Raw genomic sequence first — 21,927 nt, forward strand, 5'->3', positions numbered from 1 at the left:
GAAAGAAGAGGCAAACGATGAAGGATGGAGAGAAGAGAAAAGGAATGAGAGAACGGAGGAGTGAAGGACAAACTTAGCATGGTTTCTGAGTGGTTTTCTGTTTATTCTGCAGCTGATGGAATGACACAGCTAAGAGAGATGTCAAGTGTGATGAGAGGAAGCAAGAAAATTAAATAAGGAAGGGAAAGTAAAATCTGATGGCATAATCTATTCCTATGCACTTTGTATTCTCAACTTTATTATCAGTATGTGTGAGCAGCGGAGCACCTAACCATGAAATCCAAAAACCAATGGAACCACATAAGATATGCAAACTGATCTTTTTGTATTTTCATGGAGGTCTCTCCCAGTGGCAAACACTGCGTAGTTGACCTTTATGCTTTTGTGCTTTTCTACAATTCAGAGCTATCTCTCCATGGTGCTTTTCTCCTGCATCTGCTTCCTATTCCCTCATTTCTGTTGTCTGTGCTCACCTCCCTCTCTCCCACACTTTCGTGTCCCTTCCCCATCTTCATGTTCATCTCTGATGTGTCACCCTTACATTTGGCACTTCTCTAGTCTTCTCCCACAGGTTTTACCTCTCTTACCCTTTCCTCCTTTCATTTTCCTTTTCTTCTCCTCATGTTTCCTGCCAATCACATTTTTTTTTCACTTTGCCATCGCTCCACTTACTTTGGTCTTCTGTCAAGACTCCCCTCCCCCTCCTTTATCAGCCACCAATTCCCCCATGTCCTCCTCACTCCTTCTTTTTTATTCTTCTCATATGTGACATATTCCCCTTCTTCTCTCAGAGTGAGGACATTCCCCAAGGACTCTGCTTTGCTGGGCAGGGACACAGTCCGAGCCCTGATGTACTACGCCCTGAAGGTCTGGAGTGACATTGCGCCGCTAAACTTCCACGAGGTGGCCGGCAGTGATGCGGATATTCAAATTGACTTCACTAAAGCCGACCACAACGATGGATACCCCTTTGACGGGCCGGGGGGCACCGTGGCACACGCATTTTTCCCCGGGGAGAGGTTCACTGCTGGGGATACACACTTTGACGATGACGAGGCCTGGACCTTCAGATCTCCAGGTGAGGAGCATTGCAGGCTGCTTAACTAGACCACAGTGACTATGTTTGTACAAAGGTGTAACATCAATTTGGTCCCAGCATCACTGAATGAAAAACACTCTTTTGAGATCTAGAAGATTTTCGTGCTTTCCGCACTTAATGCACAAGAGTTTAAAGTATTTTAGACCACGACATAGGGAGTTTCTTTCCCACATGCTTCCTTGGTGGGACTCCTTTGTTTTTTCCCACAACATGGTGACATCCCTATGTAACACTCACGCTCCTCTTAACTTGCTCTCCAACACATTGTACGTGATAGGCTAAGGGGCGGGACATCTCTTAGCGGTGGAATAATCATAACAGAGCAGGCCAGCTAACCAATCAGAGCAGACTGGTCTCTGGTTTCAGACAGAGGGTGAAAAGAGGTGCTGCAGCACAGGCAGTATGAGAAAAATAAAGACATTTTTGAACATTAAAGCATGTTAACATGTCACAGAAGAGGCAGAAAATACAAATATGAACCTGCAATCAGCATAATAGGACCCAATTTGTCTATCTTCTCAAACATTCAACTTTTTTTTTTAATGTTACGTGCTTTTTAACTTGCTTTCTCACTTACCAGCTGTTTTTATGCACAATAGCAATACATGTATTACAACCTACAGCACCCCACCATCTGTATTCTTGTTTTGGCTGTTTATTTTCCATCCAACCACTTTCATTTTAGTTGAGGAAAGAGTCTATCTGTTAAGCTTTTCACGCTTACCCCTTAGCAACTGCAACTTAGGATTCACTGCTCTAGGTGCGAGGGAAGTGCTGCCCCTAATTGCTTGCTACACCTTTGTGTAAATTGTGCTTCAAGTCAACATCAGAATGGCTTATTAAATACTATCTGTGGTATTTTGTCAGGCTGTGTTTGGCCCTTTTCAGTGGGAACATTCATTGGGTTTGTTTTTTGCTTGGAGCTGTGTGGGCTAATAGATTGCTTTATGCAGCGTTATCCTGAATGATCTGGCCAAATTACTTTCATCAAACAGTTTTGAAAGAGCTTGATTACCCGCTGAGGGAGATCCGCGAGTTTAAAATGAGGACAGGATGACAGCGACTCTAAATGGAATTAAATCAGCTCTGCCAATCAAAAATAGACGAGGTTATATTAGAAATATTTGTTATTCTTTGACAGCCCTGGGAAAACACAACATGAGGATCTGGTGTATTGGCTTTGGAAAGTAACCTTCATGCATTCACTCTCATTCATTCTCTCACAATAACTGTCCTCTCTACTGACATCATTATTCCCTCGCCTCCGCCTCACTCCTCTTTGCAGAACTCTCTGTGTCCTTGTTATATTATGAATCATTGTGAATTCCAGTGCTTTTTTTTTCTTCTATGTCTGTGTTCACTCTGGTGCAAATGAAGTTATTGGTGGCACAGCAGGACTATTATTCAAAGATGTGACCGAATCATTACGTTCTCTAAACCTTGGCAGTATTGTCACTCAGCATCACCCTTCCCGCTGTCCTTTGCTTTTTCTTTAAAAAAAAAAAGGGAGCTAGGTGGCAAACAGCAAAGGGCAGGGAAGCATTATAAGTCCGCTCATCCGGATGAAATGAGCGGATGGAGTGATCAAGTCGCACAGAATGCATCGTCAGGCAAAGGCTGTCTCGGTGCGGTCACACGAATGACAGCATAAATCATTAACTCTCCTTTTGACTTGCTTTCTTTAGTCTTCCTTTCATCTGGATGAGTGAACATAAAATGCCCTTCCTCTCTCCTCTGCTCAGTACCTCCATTCACCCCTGCTTTTTGAAAGATAGATGGCCCTCAGACATATGAAAACATTCAGCTAAAACATCTCTCAAGTTTGCAAACTTGGAAAAAAAAAAATCAAGTGAAGCATGAACAAAACAATAACACCTCAAGGTCCTCTTACCCTTAGTTATTCAAGTTGTAACTGGTTTAAATGACGTATTGTGTTTTATTTACTACATGAAAACATAGACTTTTAAGGCAATCTGCAAAATGGCTGGTGCCGTAAATGAGCGCTTTACAATAGGAAGGTCGCTGGTTACCTCAACACTATCAAAACCTATAAATGCAGCATTGTGGAGCAAAATGTTACCAAGCTGTGTTATAGGCTGGGTCATAAAGCAAAAGTTTGCCAGACAAATGTCCTCTAATCCTGAGTCAGTAAATATAACCGGCTGATAATAAAAACGAATGAGCAAAATGGTTGTTAGAACGTTTTGTTGTAGTTGTATTTTCTCAAAGAAAACCCCTAAAATGTGTTTTATTGTCACCGAAAACTTGGAGCGGTCCATTTCAGTAAGGCAGATGCACTGTCCTTCAAATAACATGCTGCTTCAGAAAGTCACACATTTCTGAAATATGGAAAGGCAAAGGAAATATACCCACTGTGTCTGTTTGAAATATTATCAAGCTGAATCAAGGGAATTGGCCACAACTTTTTGGCTCAACTCAATGAATGAGCATTGATTTTTTTAATTGTACTTGCTGTTTTGGGTAACCGATGTCTGTATTTTCCCTTGATTTAATTCCAAATTGTACCAAAGCAGGGGTAGAGTAATTGTTACAGCCATGCTGAATACAGGCTACTGAAATCTGCTGAAAAGTCCCGGCAGCCAAGACATGAGGGGCCTGCCAAAAGTTTGTGATAAGTGGAGTTTGCCATTACTCCTCCTCCTGTTTCCAAGTGAAGCCTTTTTCCCTTCAGAAAAAACTGAATCGCAGAACTTGACAGCTTATACCTATTTCTAACTACACCTTTTCCTCCTCTCACGCTCCCAGGTAGACAAATCTCTGGATGAAAGATGAATGTATGACAAAAACCTGACACGAATACCTCCTCCCAAGCTTGAAGCAAAATAGAGAGAAATCTATAAGTAAGCAGTATCTTATGAAGCAGATGCATTTACATTATGAGTGATTTCACCACACAGATGCAATGACAGTAGACAGTGTGTGATATTCAGTGTTTTTTTCACTGTGAGAAACAGAGCTCAGCTACAATTCATGCACCAGTGATTTAGTTGATAATGCATCATACTAAAAAAGAGATGACATTTGTGGAACACTTCCTGGGTGAGATCAGGAAAAAAGGCATCCAAGCAGGAATATTTGTTAGCTATAGTTTAAAGTTACATTTGAAACATTTACACACCAAAAAGACTATCACCACCAACAGTATTCTAGGCATGGTGTGATGTGACTGGTTGTCACTGTGCTGCTGTCATGGTCAGTTGCATTTTGTTCACATTCCTCTCATAATATCAGAAGCTCTTATCCATTTCAACACTTGGGGTTCGATGTACAGACTCTTAGCTTGTCATAGATGGTAAGGATAACCACAATGTAAATATCTTGAAAAAATTAGCTCATATTTTCAAAGACCAAAAGTCCCCTGTCTGGTACCACTGTCTGGTACCACATCTGAATTTGATTCTGTCTAACTGATATTTAAAGTGTTGAAATAAATGCAAGCTTGTTTTTTTCTATCTCTGTTTGATATCTCATCTCTCAGAGATTGGATTTAATTGGGGACCAGATCGACCAGATGTTAATGTGTTTCCTTTGAATGTCTTACATTAGTCAGATTGTGAAAGTGATCAGCAGAAAGCAATGCAAATTTTGTGAATTTGGAAATTTGATCTCAAATAACACAAATCTCAAGTCTGAAAGTGGTTTAGAATTGTGTTTCATAAATGACAGGTTAACATGGTTTCCTTCTGTTAAACTGTTGTCCAGTCTGCACAAAGATTCAGAGCCCCATGGTGACCTCATGTTTTCCATTAAACCTCAAGCAAAAGGATGGAGTTTGTGTGTGAGTCTGTGTCTCTGTGTGGCTGTCTAACCCAGCTGGGGAGCCTGTGATGGGGCCATGACCTGCGTGGGTCTCCCTCCTTTGTTTTGCGCTGTCAGGGCTGTGAGCCATATGTTACAGGACAGCAGCTCAATCTGCTCCAATTAGACGTCCCGCCGGGCCGCAGCAGTGGCAGGACAAGCAGAGGTTGCTGTAGTGTAGTCTGAGTGAGGGGAGCAGCTGCCTAGATGTATAATGGGTTAATGGGAGCGAGACAGTGATGGAGGTAGCGGTCAGAACCTTGTCCGTTTGACTGTCACTTATTTCTCACTGTGCAATAACAGTCTGCATTTATCATAGTGCTAACCAAAAGTGAGTTGTTTACAGGTTATAACAACCACAAAGGCTTGGCAAAAACTGTAGAAAGAATACAGTCGTACCGGAGGAAAAACAAGTAAATTAGTTCTAACTGCAAAACGGTACACAGCCAAGTTATGGCCCTTTTACTTTTAGTGCAACTGTAAATGATGTTGTTTGCTATACATAAATAATGAAGGCAGACTGATGGATGTTGGTCCCCATTGTGTTTCTAAATTGTTCTCTGTAAATATTGTTGATGTTGTGAATCATCATACCTGGTTGGACTTTCTTATTTTCTTTCTTCCTCTGTGATGAATCCCTTCAAGCGTGAAATTCGCATCCAGTGCATCTAACATTTTGGTCTGTGACGCATGCAGACTGCTATTTTGAACTGTAATATCTTCTGAAGACAAATACAACTCAAATGTCTTTAATCAGCTCTCAAAACATAGCCACAGAGCTAGAATAATTCGGTCTTCTATGGTGTTGGAGTGTTTTTGCTCACCTCCTGACTATAAAGCTTTGTTAAGTCGCTGAGTTTGCCTTCTCTTCCTCTCTGAAGCTGCCAGACTGGTGCACTGAGGCGTAGGGATAAAGTTAATTAAACAACTCTTAATTTCTTCAAGTCACACTCTGCCAGCCTCACCTTGCTGCTATCTCACAAACATCCTCCCCCAGCATCATCAAGTTATCCCTAAGGCATAGCTGATGTCAGAATCGCTGCTTTTACGTGTCGTTCTACCTCTAAGTAGAGCAGACGTTAAGTCCTGCCCCGGCTCCGCTCTGTTCCCACGAAGCTATCAGATTCACAAATTGTTGTTCTAAGCAACTTTTTTCAAAAGCTATCTAATCCCTTGAGGAGATGTAAACGTGTTAGGTCAGCCCATAGGGTAAAAAGTGAATGTTGGTGCTTCAGCAGATTGGGGAGCTATGTAATCATCTTTAGAAAATGAACCTTATCAGACAAATCCGAAGCTGAGTAATTGCCTTTGCTAATTCCTTTCCCCCATCTCCCGGTACATTGTTCTCAGCGGGACCCTAAGTCTGGGTCCGCCAAGGCCATCTCTTAATGTGTACAATGATGCTGAATAGAGGAATATTAAGCACCACATTAAGCAGCTCAGTTCACTCCCGCTGTGTGATTGATGGTTCGTGTGTCCATTGGGAGTCGTGAGAGGGCGGAACCTCGGCGAGATCAAATAAATAGAGGTCTGCAAGTGCTGTTTATGCTTTGACAGGCAGCAGATTGCTTCTATTAATTAGCACTCTGCCAACAATCTGCTTTTGCAAACTGATTACCCTTACTAAAACAAAAGCGTCATTAAGCAGGTGAATTTCTCATAGCATTCACTGTTTTTCTGTTTATGTGCTTCTGTGTGCATGCATCCTTGTGCTTCTGTTTAAGTCTCTAGAAGAATAGGTTGCTCAGCAAGATTTAATAAGAACTTGTGAAAGGAAGCACTGTTATGCAGATTGGAAGGTCTTATTGTACTATTATATCACTCATAAAAGCCACTTAATAGATAATCTGACAAAGTGCAAATTCATCCTCTGAAAAACAATGGATATTGCAAGGTCGCTGATCAGGGGACGCTTTAGACTGTCTAGGCTACATCATTATCACATGTTACTTAAAGAGAGCCTCCCTGAAAGTGTACTTTAAAGTTGTGTCTTCAAACCCGGTCTTTGTATCACGTAATATCTTGCAATTGCCCTGGGCCAAACAACACCACATTTCCAGACTGATGATGGCTCTAACCAAGCAGACAATAACAAATTATTCAAGGGCTAAACAGAATGGAAAACGGAAAAGCAAACCCAAACAATGTGCAAAGCAGAAACAGAAAAACCAACCGGATCGGACTCCAGAGACATTACGCAAACCAAGAGTTAGTCTTTTGGTTTACTTTTCCTTCAAAGTGAAGTAACTAACACAGCAAAAGAGGAATCTAGTTATATCCTGGTTAAAATGTCTGTCTTTTGGTCTACTGAGTTTATCGGAAATATGAGGCAACAAAGCCGGTGCCATGCCATTGTTCTGCCAGCCCATTATTCCAAAACCCCAGTAGTTCAGTATGTGTCCCATTGAACCAAGCCCATATCTGTTATCCTCTCTACCCAGTGCTTTGGAAAAGAGACTGTAACTATCAAGCGCTGATGGCTAATAATAATGCAGAAACAACCTAATTGGACCTTCCTAACACATTCTTTCCTTGTACTACCATGACAAAGGTATGACCCACCCTTCTCTTCCTCTAGTTGGCTTAATAAGCCATAGGATTTTGTTTGTTTGGGAGATTGTTTGTTTTGGATCTACAAGATTTCAGAGCATCAGTTGGTTGGTTTTAGGAACAAAAGACCATTGGCCAAATAGCAAATAAGGCTTTTGTCTACAGGCCATTTTTCTGGACTGTTGGGGTTTCACAATAACGAAGGTCCGAACATTAATCATTCACGACTCAACCATTACGTTGCTTGTGGTCTATCACTCAAACTTTAAGAAAGTTGCCAGTGGACAGACTTGTATGTGCGAGGCTATGTAATATATAACTAAGTTTTGTACGTGACACTAGTGGATAAACACGTGAACGCAGGACAGCTATATCAGGAAGGGATTATACTTTTGTGGCCTGTTGAAGTAACCAAAAGAAAAGTGTGCTGAAACAAGTGCTACTACTTCTATGTAAGGAGCAGAGAAATCTTGTAGTTGTTGTGTTCATGAACAGGGAAACTAAAGGTCTTTTTATGAAACTCAATTGAAAAACCAATATACGTTTTTACAATCAAGATAAACACTAGAAAACTGCTATAATAAGAGGCCCTAGTATTGTAAGTATTCACAGTACTGAAATGTAGAGGCTAACCATTGAGCTAGCTGCTTCTTTCGTTTACAAAGTTTTACCAAGTACTGGAGGCCACTGAAGTTAGATACCGCATTGCAAATAAACGGAGAGATTGTTCTGCGCTGCATTCATTTCATAAAAATGTATCTGTACCTGGTTCAGCAGAGGGTCTTTATAAAACCAAGGTGATTTCATCATACAGTATAAGGTCCTACACAATAGATGTACCTACCACAGTAGTAACAGCCAGTTCAACTTTTCAGCTGAAGTGTTTAGAGTTGTACGACATTGAGAAACCTTTGTTTGTATTCAAAGTACCGTTACCATAGTAAAAGAAAAAAATCCCCTGCATGTTAATTATTTCGCTCGGTATATCATAGTCAATGTTATTTTGAAGAGCTGAAGAAGAGTAAGTCAACAATTTAAGGATCTTTATGTGCAAAAAAGTGTTTCCGACCCCATTGCTCAGTTTCCATTTTACCTATTTCTAATCAACTTTCCTGCATACTGGCTTATGAAAGTGCCTTTCTGAAGGGAAGGGATATAACTATTTGGCGAGTTACATAAAAACAGACCTTTACACAATATAAATAATATTGTTTGTTTCTGAAATTAAACAAAATGGTTTCACCTTTAACTCTCCTGTGTTTTCATGCACCCTAGCGTCATCATTAGACGCTAGGTTGCATGAAAACATATTATTCCAATGCACGTATGTGTATGTGTGACATGAATAGCCAAAAATGTAAAGGATTACATTTGTTTCCCTGTGTCTTTAAAGTCCCCTCTAGCTTCCAAACACATCCTGTCCGTATCTTCTCCTCTAGGGTATTGGGAGAGGAAGACTAGCTGTATTAAAAGCCCCAACTTGCCTGAGTCAGTGAAGTGAAGTCCTGTTGCTTTAATGTTCTTCAGACATTTATATTAAATACAAGTGCAAAATATATCCCTTTGTTTTGGGTTGTGTCCATTATGTTTCTTGTTGCAGTGAATGTCTTCCAAAATGTGGGAGTATTAGTGTAAAGGTTCAAGTCTGTTTGCTGCCCGTCCTGTCTTAAAGTGGGGGGTACGTACTGACCCGTCCATTAGTAGCCAAACATTTAGACATTTTACAGTGCTGTTGTCCATCCTGTTAACCAGTTTGGGAGGAGAGCAAATGTATTGATGAGGAGCACTGGCTCGGAAGTAGAGACAGTTTTTTGTGCCTGGCTGTTTTGGCTCCAATTATCCTGAGTTGCTCCCTGTGAGGAAGAGTTTGGATGATGTGCGTGGGGGGGGGTTCAGTAATGATGTTGGATGCAAGCTTCTTTGGCCTGGAGTGGCAGTTATTTTGGAGAATGAGGAAGTTGTTGGCAATGATCTCTGGTTACTCAATTATTTGTGTGGTTTGGTCTCAACCCATGAGAGCAATGCTTTGTTTTAAATGGTTGACTGGATGTTGGCTATAGGAAAAACCAGTGTAATTTACCAGCTGTACGCCCTGAACTGTTGCATAAATCTCTATCACATCTGATGAGCCTTCTTGGTGATTGAGTTATAGTGACCCTTAAAAACAGAAAGTAGTTTCTATGAACTTGGAGCCTTGTCTTATAAGAGACTATTTTTATCTAAATACTAACACCTTGTAACTGCTTGTAAGTCTTGTGGCGCTAATGTTAGCTTGCTGATACTGTATATGACATAGATCGGTTAGCATAATTCAAGCTTTCCAACTCAATCTAAATCCTATTGAATACTAATATAAAACGTTACATTTTTGATTTACAACAAAGGTTTGTCAATATGATATATAATTGGCAATTTGGCAAAGGCAGTGCATACCACACCCCTTATTTCCATTCTTACCTTTCACAATAAAAGCCCAAGATTTGCAGGTGAATATTATTCATCTTTTTCTGTGTTTTTCCATCATGCTCCCGGTGGCAGCATTTTATAAGTTTAATGGTGCAACATGATTAAAGAACTACTTTAGTAAACATAAATTAATATAGTTGGTGCAATCCGAGGGTCCAGGAGGTCTGTCTTAAACATTTTAGGTCTTCAAACATTTTACCTATATGGGTTCCCAGGCTTTCAAAGATAGTTCAGACTCACTGAATCTTCAATAAACAGGCTTGCCCTGTAGGCAAACTCCAGGGCATCCACTAAGAGTTGTCTGATGTGTTTGAGGTAGCCAGGCATATGCTTCTCAAACGTACCTAAGATCAAAACCATCCTGTCCTGTGATCGTAGTATTTGAGGACGGGAGGAATGGAGAACATGAAGAGTTTAGAGTTCTAGTAAGTTTAAGTAACTCAAATCTCAAGCATCATGCAATGAAATAATTTGTCTGGATGAAATGCTTAATGGATCATTGGTGAGTCCAACAGAACAAAGATTGGAACCTAATAAAATGTAATACTGTAACTCTGTATCTCTATCTCTCTCTGCCTTCCTAAATGAATCTAGTTCATCCTCCCAATTCTCTGCGCTCCTACTTTGTCCACAGGCATTACGATCATTCTGTCAGCCTCCCATGGACCGTGAATATGATAACATGGTACATACTCTGTTCTGAGCCCCTGTTCTCTCTCTCTCTCTCCCTCCTTTTGTCCACCTTTCCACTCTGCCCCATGTGCTCATGTAGATTAGAGCTGGCATTTGCCTCCTGGAAACCCCAGCTGGGTACCGTAAGCATGAGTGCACGTCCCAAGTCGAGGCCAACCTTAGGTTAACAGTATGCAGACTTCAGCTGAGCCACCAAGGAACCCTAAGCTGGCTTGGCCTGACACGCTAGCTCTCCATATTTCTGCAAATCTAAATCTCTGAGCCCCAGGTTTTGTCTTGCTTGGCAGAGTCAGACAAAGAGTTTGGGAAGCTTTGTCTATTCCTTTTCTTGCTGACCATAGAGGAACGGATGCTTTTACAGTCTTCAGGTGTCTCTCCACACTCAGGTTTTGATTGCCAGCCAAGGTGAAGTGGCAGCTTCACCATAGTTATCTCACTACAACATATCCCTTACAGCACTCAAAGCCTCCTGAACTGGCTGTCATGCCTCTTATTTGCACCATAAGCAGATGAACTGAAAGAGGATAGAACACCTGAAAACGATTTTGACTGGGGTCAATTTCAGACGCATAGGAAATTGTGCACACTGGTGCCATTGGCTCTTTCCAAAACCATGTCCTAAAAATGTTTCTTGTCCTGTTCATACACAAACGTATTGAGTCACCATCTTGTCCCCTTATTTATGGGATAGGTTAAGTACCTCACACTTTGCTGAGCAGTGTCAACACTAAGCCCGATAATCTATGATGTTTCATGGAGAATTCTAAAAAGAAAAACCTCATGTTGAGCATTTACCACCAGTTTTCACCCAGTAAGTATTCTCTATTTTTAAAGAATAGTTGTGAGTGGAAATACCATGACAGAAACTGGGAAGTTGCCACACATGTGTTTTCAAAAGAACAGTTTTTAGTATAGCTTTTGATTCAGCGTTCTTTCAACTTCGCATTCCCATTTGTCCTAATAATATTTAACCACATGATTGTGCCATGACTCTGATGTTTCTCTCCCTCTCCGTCAGATACTCATGGGATGGATCTGTTTGCGGTTGCAGTCCATGAGTTCGGTCACGCCATCGGCCTGGTCCACACCTCAGCCATAGAGTCCATCATGAGACCGTACTACCAGGGTCCTGTAGGAGATCCTCTGAAATACGACCTACCGTATGAAGACAAGGTCCGCGTCTGGCAGCTCTACGGTACAAAGTAACCATATAACAATCGTAAATGCGAGAGAAAGAACGTTTCCACCTGAAAAAAAATCACATACGGGAAAAATCAGTAATTGATTGGTACTGGAGGACATGTTGTCGGAAAATGACACAAAGTGGTCATGTAACTATCAAAACCACTTAACTAATTGGAAGTAGTAGCATGTATCACATTTGTGGGGAGTCGTTGTTCAATCTATTCTACAGTCAGCCTCTCCAATTATTTCCAAATATGTTTTAGAGTTTTGAAGATATTTCTGCCTTTCCTGAGTGTCTCATAGTGCTGTGAAACAAAAAAGTTTCAAAGACATACACTCTCTCCCAGAAACTCAACAGCCTTTTCTGTAATTATGTATTTTTCACAGTGAAAGCTCAGCATACTACAGTTACAAACGCCTCCCCGCACAGAAAGCATCAACTGATGAGCTCTGCAGAGGAAGGTTATTGATTTAACGGAAACGTGTTGGGAATAAATTGGACCTCACTGTGGCATATGACCTTATCAAACCACTCACTACAGAAAAGATACAAGAAATGGCAATGTGCTAAAGACAATGAGGACATGAAGAAAAGGTGTTCATATTTCTTGTAATGACATTTGACGTCTTACTAGGTGTCAGAGACTCGGTGTCCCACACAAACCGACCAAGCAACCCCTCGCAGACGGCTGAACCTCCGGTACTGCTGGACCTCCCTGAAAACAGATCTACTCTACTGTAAGTTAATCATGTAAAGATACTGGGAATATTTTACATGAAACTCACTTCTTTATGTACCCTCAATATACAGTATATAGCTAGGATCCTACTCTTGTACCAAAATGTCAGTTTTGTGTGAAAGCTGATATTTTGTACTTCTTTTTTTTTTTTTACTCATTCTTGAAATCCCATTCAACATGACACCTGTGCAGTTTAGGCCAGAGAGGTGCAGTAGAGAGGAGTGTCAATAGCACAGTACATTTTTTGCCTCAAAAACAATACTTCAAAAAGTCAATACAGTTGACTCAGATATCAGCTCATATGTGCTGCTTATCACACAAAGCTTTTGTGCACAATGTTCACTATTTTCCTTTCAAGCAAACATTCAACTATGCATTTGTACACAGCCATAAAAAAGTGACTTTATTTAAGTTGAGCTACTTCCATGAGAACTTTATATTCTTAGTGGGCCTCGTTTTGTTTTGGACCTCATTATAAAGAGATTCCCATTTCTCCGATGGTTCCCTGCATCAGCATAATTATATGGTGATTGTTTTTTCATTTTCTTCCTTTTGTTCTCACTTCCTCTGAAAATCAATGTAACAAATGCATGTAGGAATACTGGACATGTATTGTAAAAATAGTTTTTCTGGTGCTTCATATGAGGTGCCAACAAATCAAATTAGCAGAGAGGCCGAGAGTGCGCTTGGGAGCCTGCCCGTCTAATTAAGTAATTCCCTAAAGCTAGTCGGGCAGCTATCAGCCAGTAGTTTTTCAGATTATCAAGGATAATTAGGCTTCATTTTGTCCATTTATGTATTTTGAATGTACAAACACCCGCTCACATATGCACAAACCACCAAGCACTGACCTTAAAGTAGCCCCCAAGACGTTTGACGAAAGACAAAATGTCTTTCGTAATAATGGAGGAGGATGAAATTCAAATTAGTTTCCAGATAACACACATGTGCATGCACACCCACCACCGTCAACAGTAAGGCAGCTGAGAAGGAGGGCTAAGCTAAAAAGGCAGTGGTGGGGATATTAAACTTCCAACTTTAACTGCCGTCATTAATCATTTCCCCCTGAATCCATCAGGTCATCATGCGTGAAAAAGCTGGATTGGTCCTGACAAGGGCACCAAGGCTGACCACTAGGCAGTGGTGTAGTGTTAATAGAGCTTTGAATGGAGACCTTTGTTGGTAATATAAGGCCTGGCGGGCTCCCACTCTCAGCCCTGTGGTGCTAATGGCTTCATCATTGGCAGGCCGGCCACGTCAATGCTTTAAATCACTTAAAAACCCCGGGGATAAATTCAGAGAGGGACTGTCATTAAGCCAGGTTTGATTCATGCACAAGCACCAAAGATAAAAGCCTGAACCAAATGTAGATGCATAACAAGATCTTGAAAATGTTCAGTTGATATTTTTTTGAGAAATACACTTTTATATGTATTTAATCAATTATTTGAGATGACTGGTAATCACATCTCAAAGCACAGAAACCACATTGGGCTGTGCAAAGATAAAGATTGTCCAGCTTTACAAAAGAGATTTTTTCTGGTTTTCCTCTTTTCACAATCTTCTCTCCTCTTACTTCCCCCATCCCCATCTCTCTCAGGCTGGCTCGTGATGCCCCAGACAGATGCACCAGCCACTTTGATGCAGTGGCCCAGATACGAGGAGAGGCCTTCTTTTTCAAAGGTACGAAGTCACAAAGGGAGGAAGTCAGACACAAAGCTTCAGAGCTGCCTGGGAAACATAAAAATAAATTAGCTAAATGAGTGGAATTAAAGGCATATTTAAAATGGAGAGAGGAGAGCAGAGAGGATGAAGATGAGAGAGCTTGGTGCATGCAGACACCCGACTGAGCCGGTTGAGCCCTGCTGAGAGAACGCAGTCCAGAAATTACATCAGGCTTTCATGCTTGCCCTCTGGAGGAATGACCCCAAGATTCCCACTGACAACAGGAACACGAAACAGACTCGCATATCTTCAGGAGCAGAAGTGTTAGCAAAGTGTACTGAACTTTAGCTGACATCATTTGAACCCTTTTTACATCTTGTGTCACTAAGGATTAGATTAAAGGCCAGGAGATGATTTTTACTTTTTTACCTGCCACATGTGTTTTGCTAGGACAAATCCTTGAGAGACACGAGTCGGCTGTTTTATTTTGCTTATTGTGATGATTTTGAATGAATATAAGGATTTAGTTTTGGTCAGCCTTGCAGCCGTTCTGATTTGTCAACAGTTGGGCAAAAAAATTGGGTAAAGGGGATGAGGACGGTGGACAAACTGCAGAGGAAAAGAAACAGCGAATGCCCTTTATTTATTTAATTAAGATTGATTAATTAATTGACACCTGCAGTTAACAGTAATTCATCTATTTATTGAATTTAACCCCTTCATTCATTCAACTAGTCAACCTAGAAAATTGACTTCCATATTCACAGTACAAGTTAATAGCACTTCTACAAAAACATGCCAATGACATCATGTACCGTGTTCATCTTTATCACATTCATTTACATTTTCATTGATGAGAAGTTTATAAAAAACACATTTTAATGGCTGTGAATACTTATTATTTGGTATCAGGACGCTGAAATGTGCTGATCCTCTTGTCTGTTCTTTATAGGAAAGTACTTCTGGCGACTAACAAGAGAGAAGCACCTGGTGTCCCTGCGCCCCGCTCAGATCCATCGCTTCTGGAGGGGCCTCCCCCCCAATCTGGACAGTGTGGATGCTGTGTATGAGAGGCCTGGGGACCACAAAATAGTATTTTTTAAAGGTATAGTACTTAAAAAAAACGACACTACATTCCAATGTGTATCAGATCTTGGAATGAGTCTTAAAATGAACCAGAGCTTAGGCTGGTTCAAAAAGTTGTTATCTGCAATGATAGGCTTTTCTTTTTATTTCTCATCCCTTTCTGTCACAAGTAGGAAGATAAAGAGTCAAAGGAAAGTTTTTATTTTGAAACTTATCGGGGACTTGCAGACACTTTGACATGTGATTCATCCACGCTTTAAAGAGGCTAGATGAAATGAGACCGTTCACACCTTTCTTAAGGGCTCCTCGAGCAATTGTGCTATAAAGAGCTTTAACTTTAGTTTCAAAACACATGGTTGCAGAAACACATTTGATACACATTTAAATAACAACTTACCTGGCAGAAAACTGTTTTCCCCTGGCTGCAAAAGTGTAAATCTTGTTATTAATTCATCAGTGTTCTATATGTACATTTCTGATCTCTAATCTATTCATGTTTATATCAAAGTAAGTGCATACACTGTCTGTTGCATGTGATTTATGAAACTATAAATCGACTATAAGGTATATTTTCTGTGTCCACCCTCTTCAGGTCTAAAGTACTGGGTATTTAAGGATAATAACGTAGAGGAGGGCTACCCTCGTCCAATCAGTGACTTTGGCCTACCCTTGGAAGGAGTAGATGCAGCCTTTGTTTGGCTACACAACGACAAAACCTACTTCTTCAAGGACAACCTCTACTGGCGCTACGATGACCACCTGAGACGTATGGACCTGGGCTACCCTAAAGACAGCTCGCTCTGGAAGGGGCTGCCGCCACAACTGGACGACGCCATGAGGTGGTCTGATGGTGAGTAGCCAAAGAATAGATGTATGTTTTTTATAACTGCATATTGACACCAAGCAGTGACCTTGCATTTTCCTTAAACATGCATTTGTTCAAATGGCCAGTACTGGTTGCAAAATGAAGTTGTAAAGAAGTCTATCAGAAAATGACCCTGCGTCTGTCTTGATATATTACCTCAATAAACATTTACTGAATGTTTTAATGCTCCAAATCAATAGTTTGTACTCTCCTTAAACACATTGTGAAAATACAGTCCTATTAAGAATACAGTAGTTAAATCATCCATTGCTTAAGGGCATGACTTCTAAGCTGTTTCCTGGTTTTTGGTTGTTGTCTGGGTTTTTTCGTGTTAAAACTTTAACCCTTGCAGTTCATGTTTGCAGTTTATTAAAATTTATTATAGCATTTTGGTCACCTAAAAGTGTTTTGTTACTCATCCATTTGTACATAACTTTCTCTTTCGGTGATAGCCAAAAAGCCTGTACCTGATTTTATTTATTATTCCATGAAATAATTAATGGGAATCATACCCTAAATGTTCTCCCAATCCATCACCCAGAGTGAAAAGCATGTTTAGATTGAGGCCAGTGACATACTTTGTCCTCTTCTGTATGTATTAAACATTTATTATAAAGACATTGTGAGTAATTACATATTTATACATTGTATGAATGATGAATCCCCACTTTCTCCATCTTCCAGCAATGAATTATTACATATCACAGAGAAAAATGTCGTTGTTACACTCCACCAGAGAATCAGACCACTGGTAGCTCTGGTGTCTGCTGGTGCCAAAGGCAAGACTGCGCAATATCCTTCTCAGGGGAAATCTTCAAAAAGGAATGAATTACAAGAGAAATATGAGACAAGGATGGAACAGTTATGCAAGTTAGAAAACCTGTAGCTCGGAGTCTTGGATTAAGTTTTACAATTGGTTACATCCTAAACCAACTTCCTGGGAGCAGTCAAACACTGTGCCTAGCTTGAATTAGTCTATCATGTTTGTTGTTAGCCGACAGGATGTTGTTTGCTCAGCCGGTCCATCACTTTCATCCAGTATATAAATACGGAATAACTGTTTAACAGATGACCATTTTATGATGTCATCATGGTCCCCAGATGATGAATCAAACACATGAGCTTTTTCTTGAAATGTCCTCAAGCCACAGCGCGTTATAAACCTCTAAGTTTAAGTCAAATGTCTTAATATATTGATTGCCATGATACTGTACTTTCATTCATGTCCCCCTGAAAGTTAAAATGTTTCCAATACAAGCAAAAATGATTTATGCTAACATAAGATAGTTATACCTGTTAAACATTAGCATGCTAGCATTATGATCTCGAGCATATTAGCATGCTGACGCAAAATACAAATCTGGCTTAGTAAGTAGTTTCATTGTCATTTATTTACATAAACTACAGATATTATTGATGTGTGAGTGGAATACAGGTTTGAATTGAATACAGAATAATCCTAAAATGTAATGTGGGTAACACTGTCTTCTAGCTTAAAAAAGAAATTATCTTTTGTAGCTTCAAAATAAATGAACCTGGAAAACATTCCTATACAGTTGAAGATGTTTTATCATTCAAACTTTATCATTCAGTCTCTGTCATGACATATCTTTTATTGTAGGTACTATTTTTTGGCGCTCTTCCTGGTTGTTTCCATGCACTTTTTCTGTTGGCAAAGCGGCAGTTTACAGATTACAGGAATATTTGCATCTCATTGTTTTGTTTTTTTTGCATGTCCAAATATTGTATCTGTTATTTTGACGAGGTAAACTTGTGGTCTCTTTTGCCAACAGTCTGCTTTACATTCACAAAGTTAACCGTGTTCAAACCTTGGTGCTGGCCCAGTGAGTACACAGTGAGCAGCTCCACTATAGCAGCTGAGTGCCAAGGTCACAACACCTGCTCCATCAAAGCTTCCTTATCATCTGATCACATGTGCATGTTAATGAGAGGTGTAAAACAGTGTAACGCTATACATATGAGATACACTGTGAATAATTTTTTTCGGGTTCGTGCGTGCGAGTGTGCGGACATGGTCGAGTGACACTAGGTCATTTTTAGATCTTTAAAAATACCCCAACAGAACAACCACAGAGTCCTGAAATTTGAGGCCTGGATGTGTCTAATCCCCCAAGGAGCATACAAATACGAGGAAGCTCTTTCCTTGTCAGTTGTTTAGTGGTCCGTGTTCTGTCTTCCGTCTTGCCCTAAGCTCTTTGATGTGTGTATACACAGGCGTATTTGGGTGTGTGACTGTGTGAATGTGACAGGAGGCCAATCCCAACTCCCCTTCACCCCTGGCCATTATCACCACGGAGCCTGGAAGGGAAAACTTGGAAACCTTCACGCACAAACGCACATAGACAGACCATGGGGCATGGGAACTGGAGGCACATCAAAGCGTGTTCTCTGTCTGTTTCACAAGCTCAAGATGAATGGAGAGAGAAAAAAGGGATAGAGACAGACAGGGAGTAAGAAAAAACAAGATGACAGCAAGAACTGAAGAGGAGATACGGTGACACGTATTTATGAAAATAGAACAGAGTGATGGACAGACGTGAAAAGGGGAATCGAGACGGGGAGATATGGTGAGGCCTGAGGATGAAGAGAGTTCATAGAGAAAAGAAAAGAAAAACACAGGACATTAGTGAGATGAATGACTTGGAGTAAAGATAGAAAGTTCATACAGAGAGACAGAAAAAGCAGTAAAACCAGATAGAATTGTTGCTGTGCGGGGAAAAGCGTAGCATGAATGAAACCATTACGATGATAATAATCCTATCTGCTGGAATTAGTATGGCACCCAGGAAGAGTTATGACTTTTAAGAAAAATATAAAGAAACAGCACATTTATCAGGCATGGAAATTATCTTTTAAGTGTAGAGGGAGTTCACATAAACTAGTCAGCCTCTATTACTGTGATTGGTGTCACATTAGCAGAGGCAAAGTTACAACCTATGCCATAAAGTCAGGAAGTGAATCCCTCTGTGAAATCAAGCGTTTAAAATAATAGGCAACAGTGTGGAGCTCCAGGAAATACTACAAATAAGGGAACAGACTGTTCCCAATTGGACAAATATTATACTGTAAACAAAAATAGTAACAGACAAAGTATTTGAATTGTAATAGTATTAGATTAAATCATAGTGACACTGACAAACAATGTTAAATTAATCAAACTCTGTCTGTCTAAAGCAAATATTAAGTAGCATGTATTATTCCGCAGAGTCCCTAATAAATACATTATGTTCTCCCGTTGAGTAACAACAGTTATACAAACAGCACCCTGCTGCTCTATGAAACATTGAGCCTTTATAGAGCTGACAATTATTTTGTGACCCACTTTGAAATAGTTACATCTTAAGTATGAATGTCAAGATGAGTTTGCCCAATCCCAACTCGCCTTCACCCCTGGCCATTATCACAGTGACACCAGCCTGCTCTCTCTTCTTAATATTTCTGAAATAATTAGCCTAAGCTTTTTTTTTGTAAAGCACTGTTCATACAAAGGATGCAGCCTGAAGCGCTTTAACAATATGGCACACAACAAAAACAAGAAATTCAATTCAGGTGAATCCAGTAATGAGTTAACACATGAATCTGTCTAGACCAGGCATAAAGAAAATCTAATCATCATGTTCGAAGTCTCCAAAGCGTATAGCACAATAATGTGACTTTTTTAGGACAATGATGAGGCCTGTATTAAAAGGAAGATAAGTGTCGTCATCAGCTTAATTTATTCAGCCACTGATTCATCTCTAGTCAAAGAATCTCAATAGAAACTGTATTTTCAGTCAGAGCTTATTAGCAAGTACCGACTGAGATTTCAAATGTATTCACCAGTATGACAGCTCTATGACTTTTAGAGCAAAGTGGCATTCAGCCTTATTGGCTTGGACCTCCAATAAAAGCAGAAGATGGATGAGGAGAGGGGCTTTGTGGATGTGTGTACTCTTGTACTGCCATCCTTGTGAGGATTAAATTCAGATCTGGACATGGAGAATAAGGACGTTTGTGAAAATTGAGGATAATATATCGACATTGCAAAGGGCTTTGGACAGGATATTTTGGGAGTTGTTCTTATGGTTAGGGTAATACTTAGAGAAATACGCCCTCAGATGTTTATAGATAAGATATGGGCAATAAACTGAAGTGCAGACTTGATATTTGTTACAGCCAGCTGCGGCCCAGCTTGAATATATTCTCACAATTATGCATTGGTAATAAACTCTACCAGACTCCTTCACCCTTTCAAGTGGGTAAAGGCTATTTAAAGAGAAATGTCAAGAACCGCATAAATCCTTTTGTACCGTACCTTTCACAATTTATATTTAATTATGGCTCTTACCCATTGTCAACAACAAAAAATACATTATTCTTTCAAAAGAAATAAGGGGTTTTCTTTGAAACCTCCTATTTCAGGGTTTAACCGGGTTCTGATAAGAAATGAAGGTCAGATTAAACACGTCACTCATTGTTCCTCCAAATGTGAGTATGAGTAACAACTTTAAGAGGCTCTTTGAAAGATCAAAGATGTTCCTGCAATTTGTTTGGCATTTATTATCAAGCCAAAGTGTGGATAGAGCAATGTAAAATGTTCCCAATATGTAGCTTAAAGGGTAATGCAGGCATTGCAAGAGAAGCAAGAACTCAATGCTCCCAAATATTATTTTCAAAATACAGGCAGGACATGACTGCACCGTCTCAGATGATGACTAAGTGCTTTAATCACCCGCTGTCCTTTATGCCTATGTTCTCCTACTTCTTCCAACACTTAGAAACAAGGCTAATACCCTTATGAGATGACAGAATATGATTACCTTAATTAAGACAAGCATTCATACACACAAATATTTATCCACACATAATGACGAGCTCCAAGGCCATTAACACCGAGGGAACATTCTTCACTCGGCTCCTTCGCTTGTTTGCGCCACTTATTCATTCCAATCACCTGTTGAGAAAATGAGCCAAAAATACTGTTTAGTTCTCTCCTCTTGTCTGTCTGAGGATACAGCCTACCCAAACAAACAAACAAACAAACAAACAAACATGTTTTTGATCATTTAGGAAGCCAAATTAAAAAGTATGTCTACAAAAGTATCACTAATAGTTGTATCAACCTGTATTTATAATGGCACATGACATTTTGGTGATACAAATAGGCGTTTTCATCCGAAGAGCACAGCGGTTACCATTTTCCATTTGGTATTTAGGAGACTGTAATTAACTTAAGTACCCCGAAGTGAAGGGACAGGCATGGTTGGTGGTGTCAGTAATGATCAACTGGCACAGTGCAATGGGCTGCTATGTTCTATGGTGGCACAAAGACCCCACAATATGAATCAAACAGAATAAAACCGTAGTGTAAAAGAGACACACTAATACCAGTTAAGGCTGAAGCAGTTCTTTAACTTCTCATTACATATCTCTAAACTGTAAATCAAAATACACCTTTTCGAATAGGGAGTGTTTGTGCATGCTCCTGCTAGTGCTCAATTATCCAGTCTCTTTGAATGTGGGGGCTCACTTTGCAGTTATACCCATCAAAGTTATTAGTTACTTTTCTAAGGAATGAGCTGATAACACTTCATGTAACAAAATAAATGAAACCCTGTGATGTAGGTTGTTTGTTTTCTCAAAGCATATTCAAGCATAATTTACCATTTGATTGATTTTGCTAACTTATAACTCAACTTATAAGGCAATATTACTCACTTCTAGCTAGTGACCTTTTGTATGTTTTTCTGTATGTAATG

At 40.0% G+C, this 21,927-nt stretch overlaps 1 protein-coding gene across 1 annotated transcript in view; it reads left to right on the forward strand.

The window, feature by feature from the left end:
- The window catches only part of LOC134868074 (matrix metalloproteinase-17-like), a 55,602-nt gene that overhangs the window by 31,902 nt on the left and 1,773 nt on the right, over positions 1-21,927 (forward strand). The window contains exons 4-9 of the mRNA XM_063888952.1: positions 792-1,078; positions 11,646-11,822; positions 12,448-12,550; positions 14,153-14,235; positions 15,170-15,322; positions 15,896-16,153. Coding sequence (XP_063745022.1) covers positions 792-1,078; positions 11,646-11,822; positions 12,448-12,550; positions 14,153-14,235; positions 15,170-15,322; positions 15,896-16,153 — 1,061 coding nt within the window. The remainder of the gene's footprint in view (positions 1-791; positions 1,079-11,645; positions 11,823-12,447; positions 12,551-14,152; positions 14,236-15,169; positions 15,323-15,895; positions 16,154-21,927) is intronic.

The sequence above is a fragment of the Eleginops maclovinus genome, chromosome 8 (assembly GCF_036324505.1).
Source record: "Eleginops maclovinus isolate JMC-PN-2008 ecotype Puerto Natales chromosome 8, JC_Emac_rtc_rv5, whole genome shotgun sequence".
Classification (NCBI taxonomy): domain Eukaryota; kingdom Metazoa; phylum Chordata; class Actinopteri; order Perciformes; family Eleginopidae; genus Eleginops; species Eleginops maclovinus.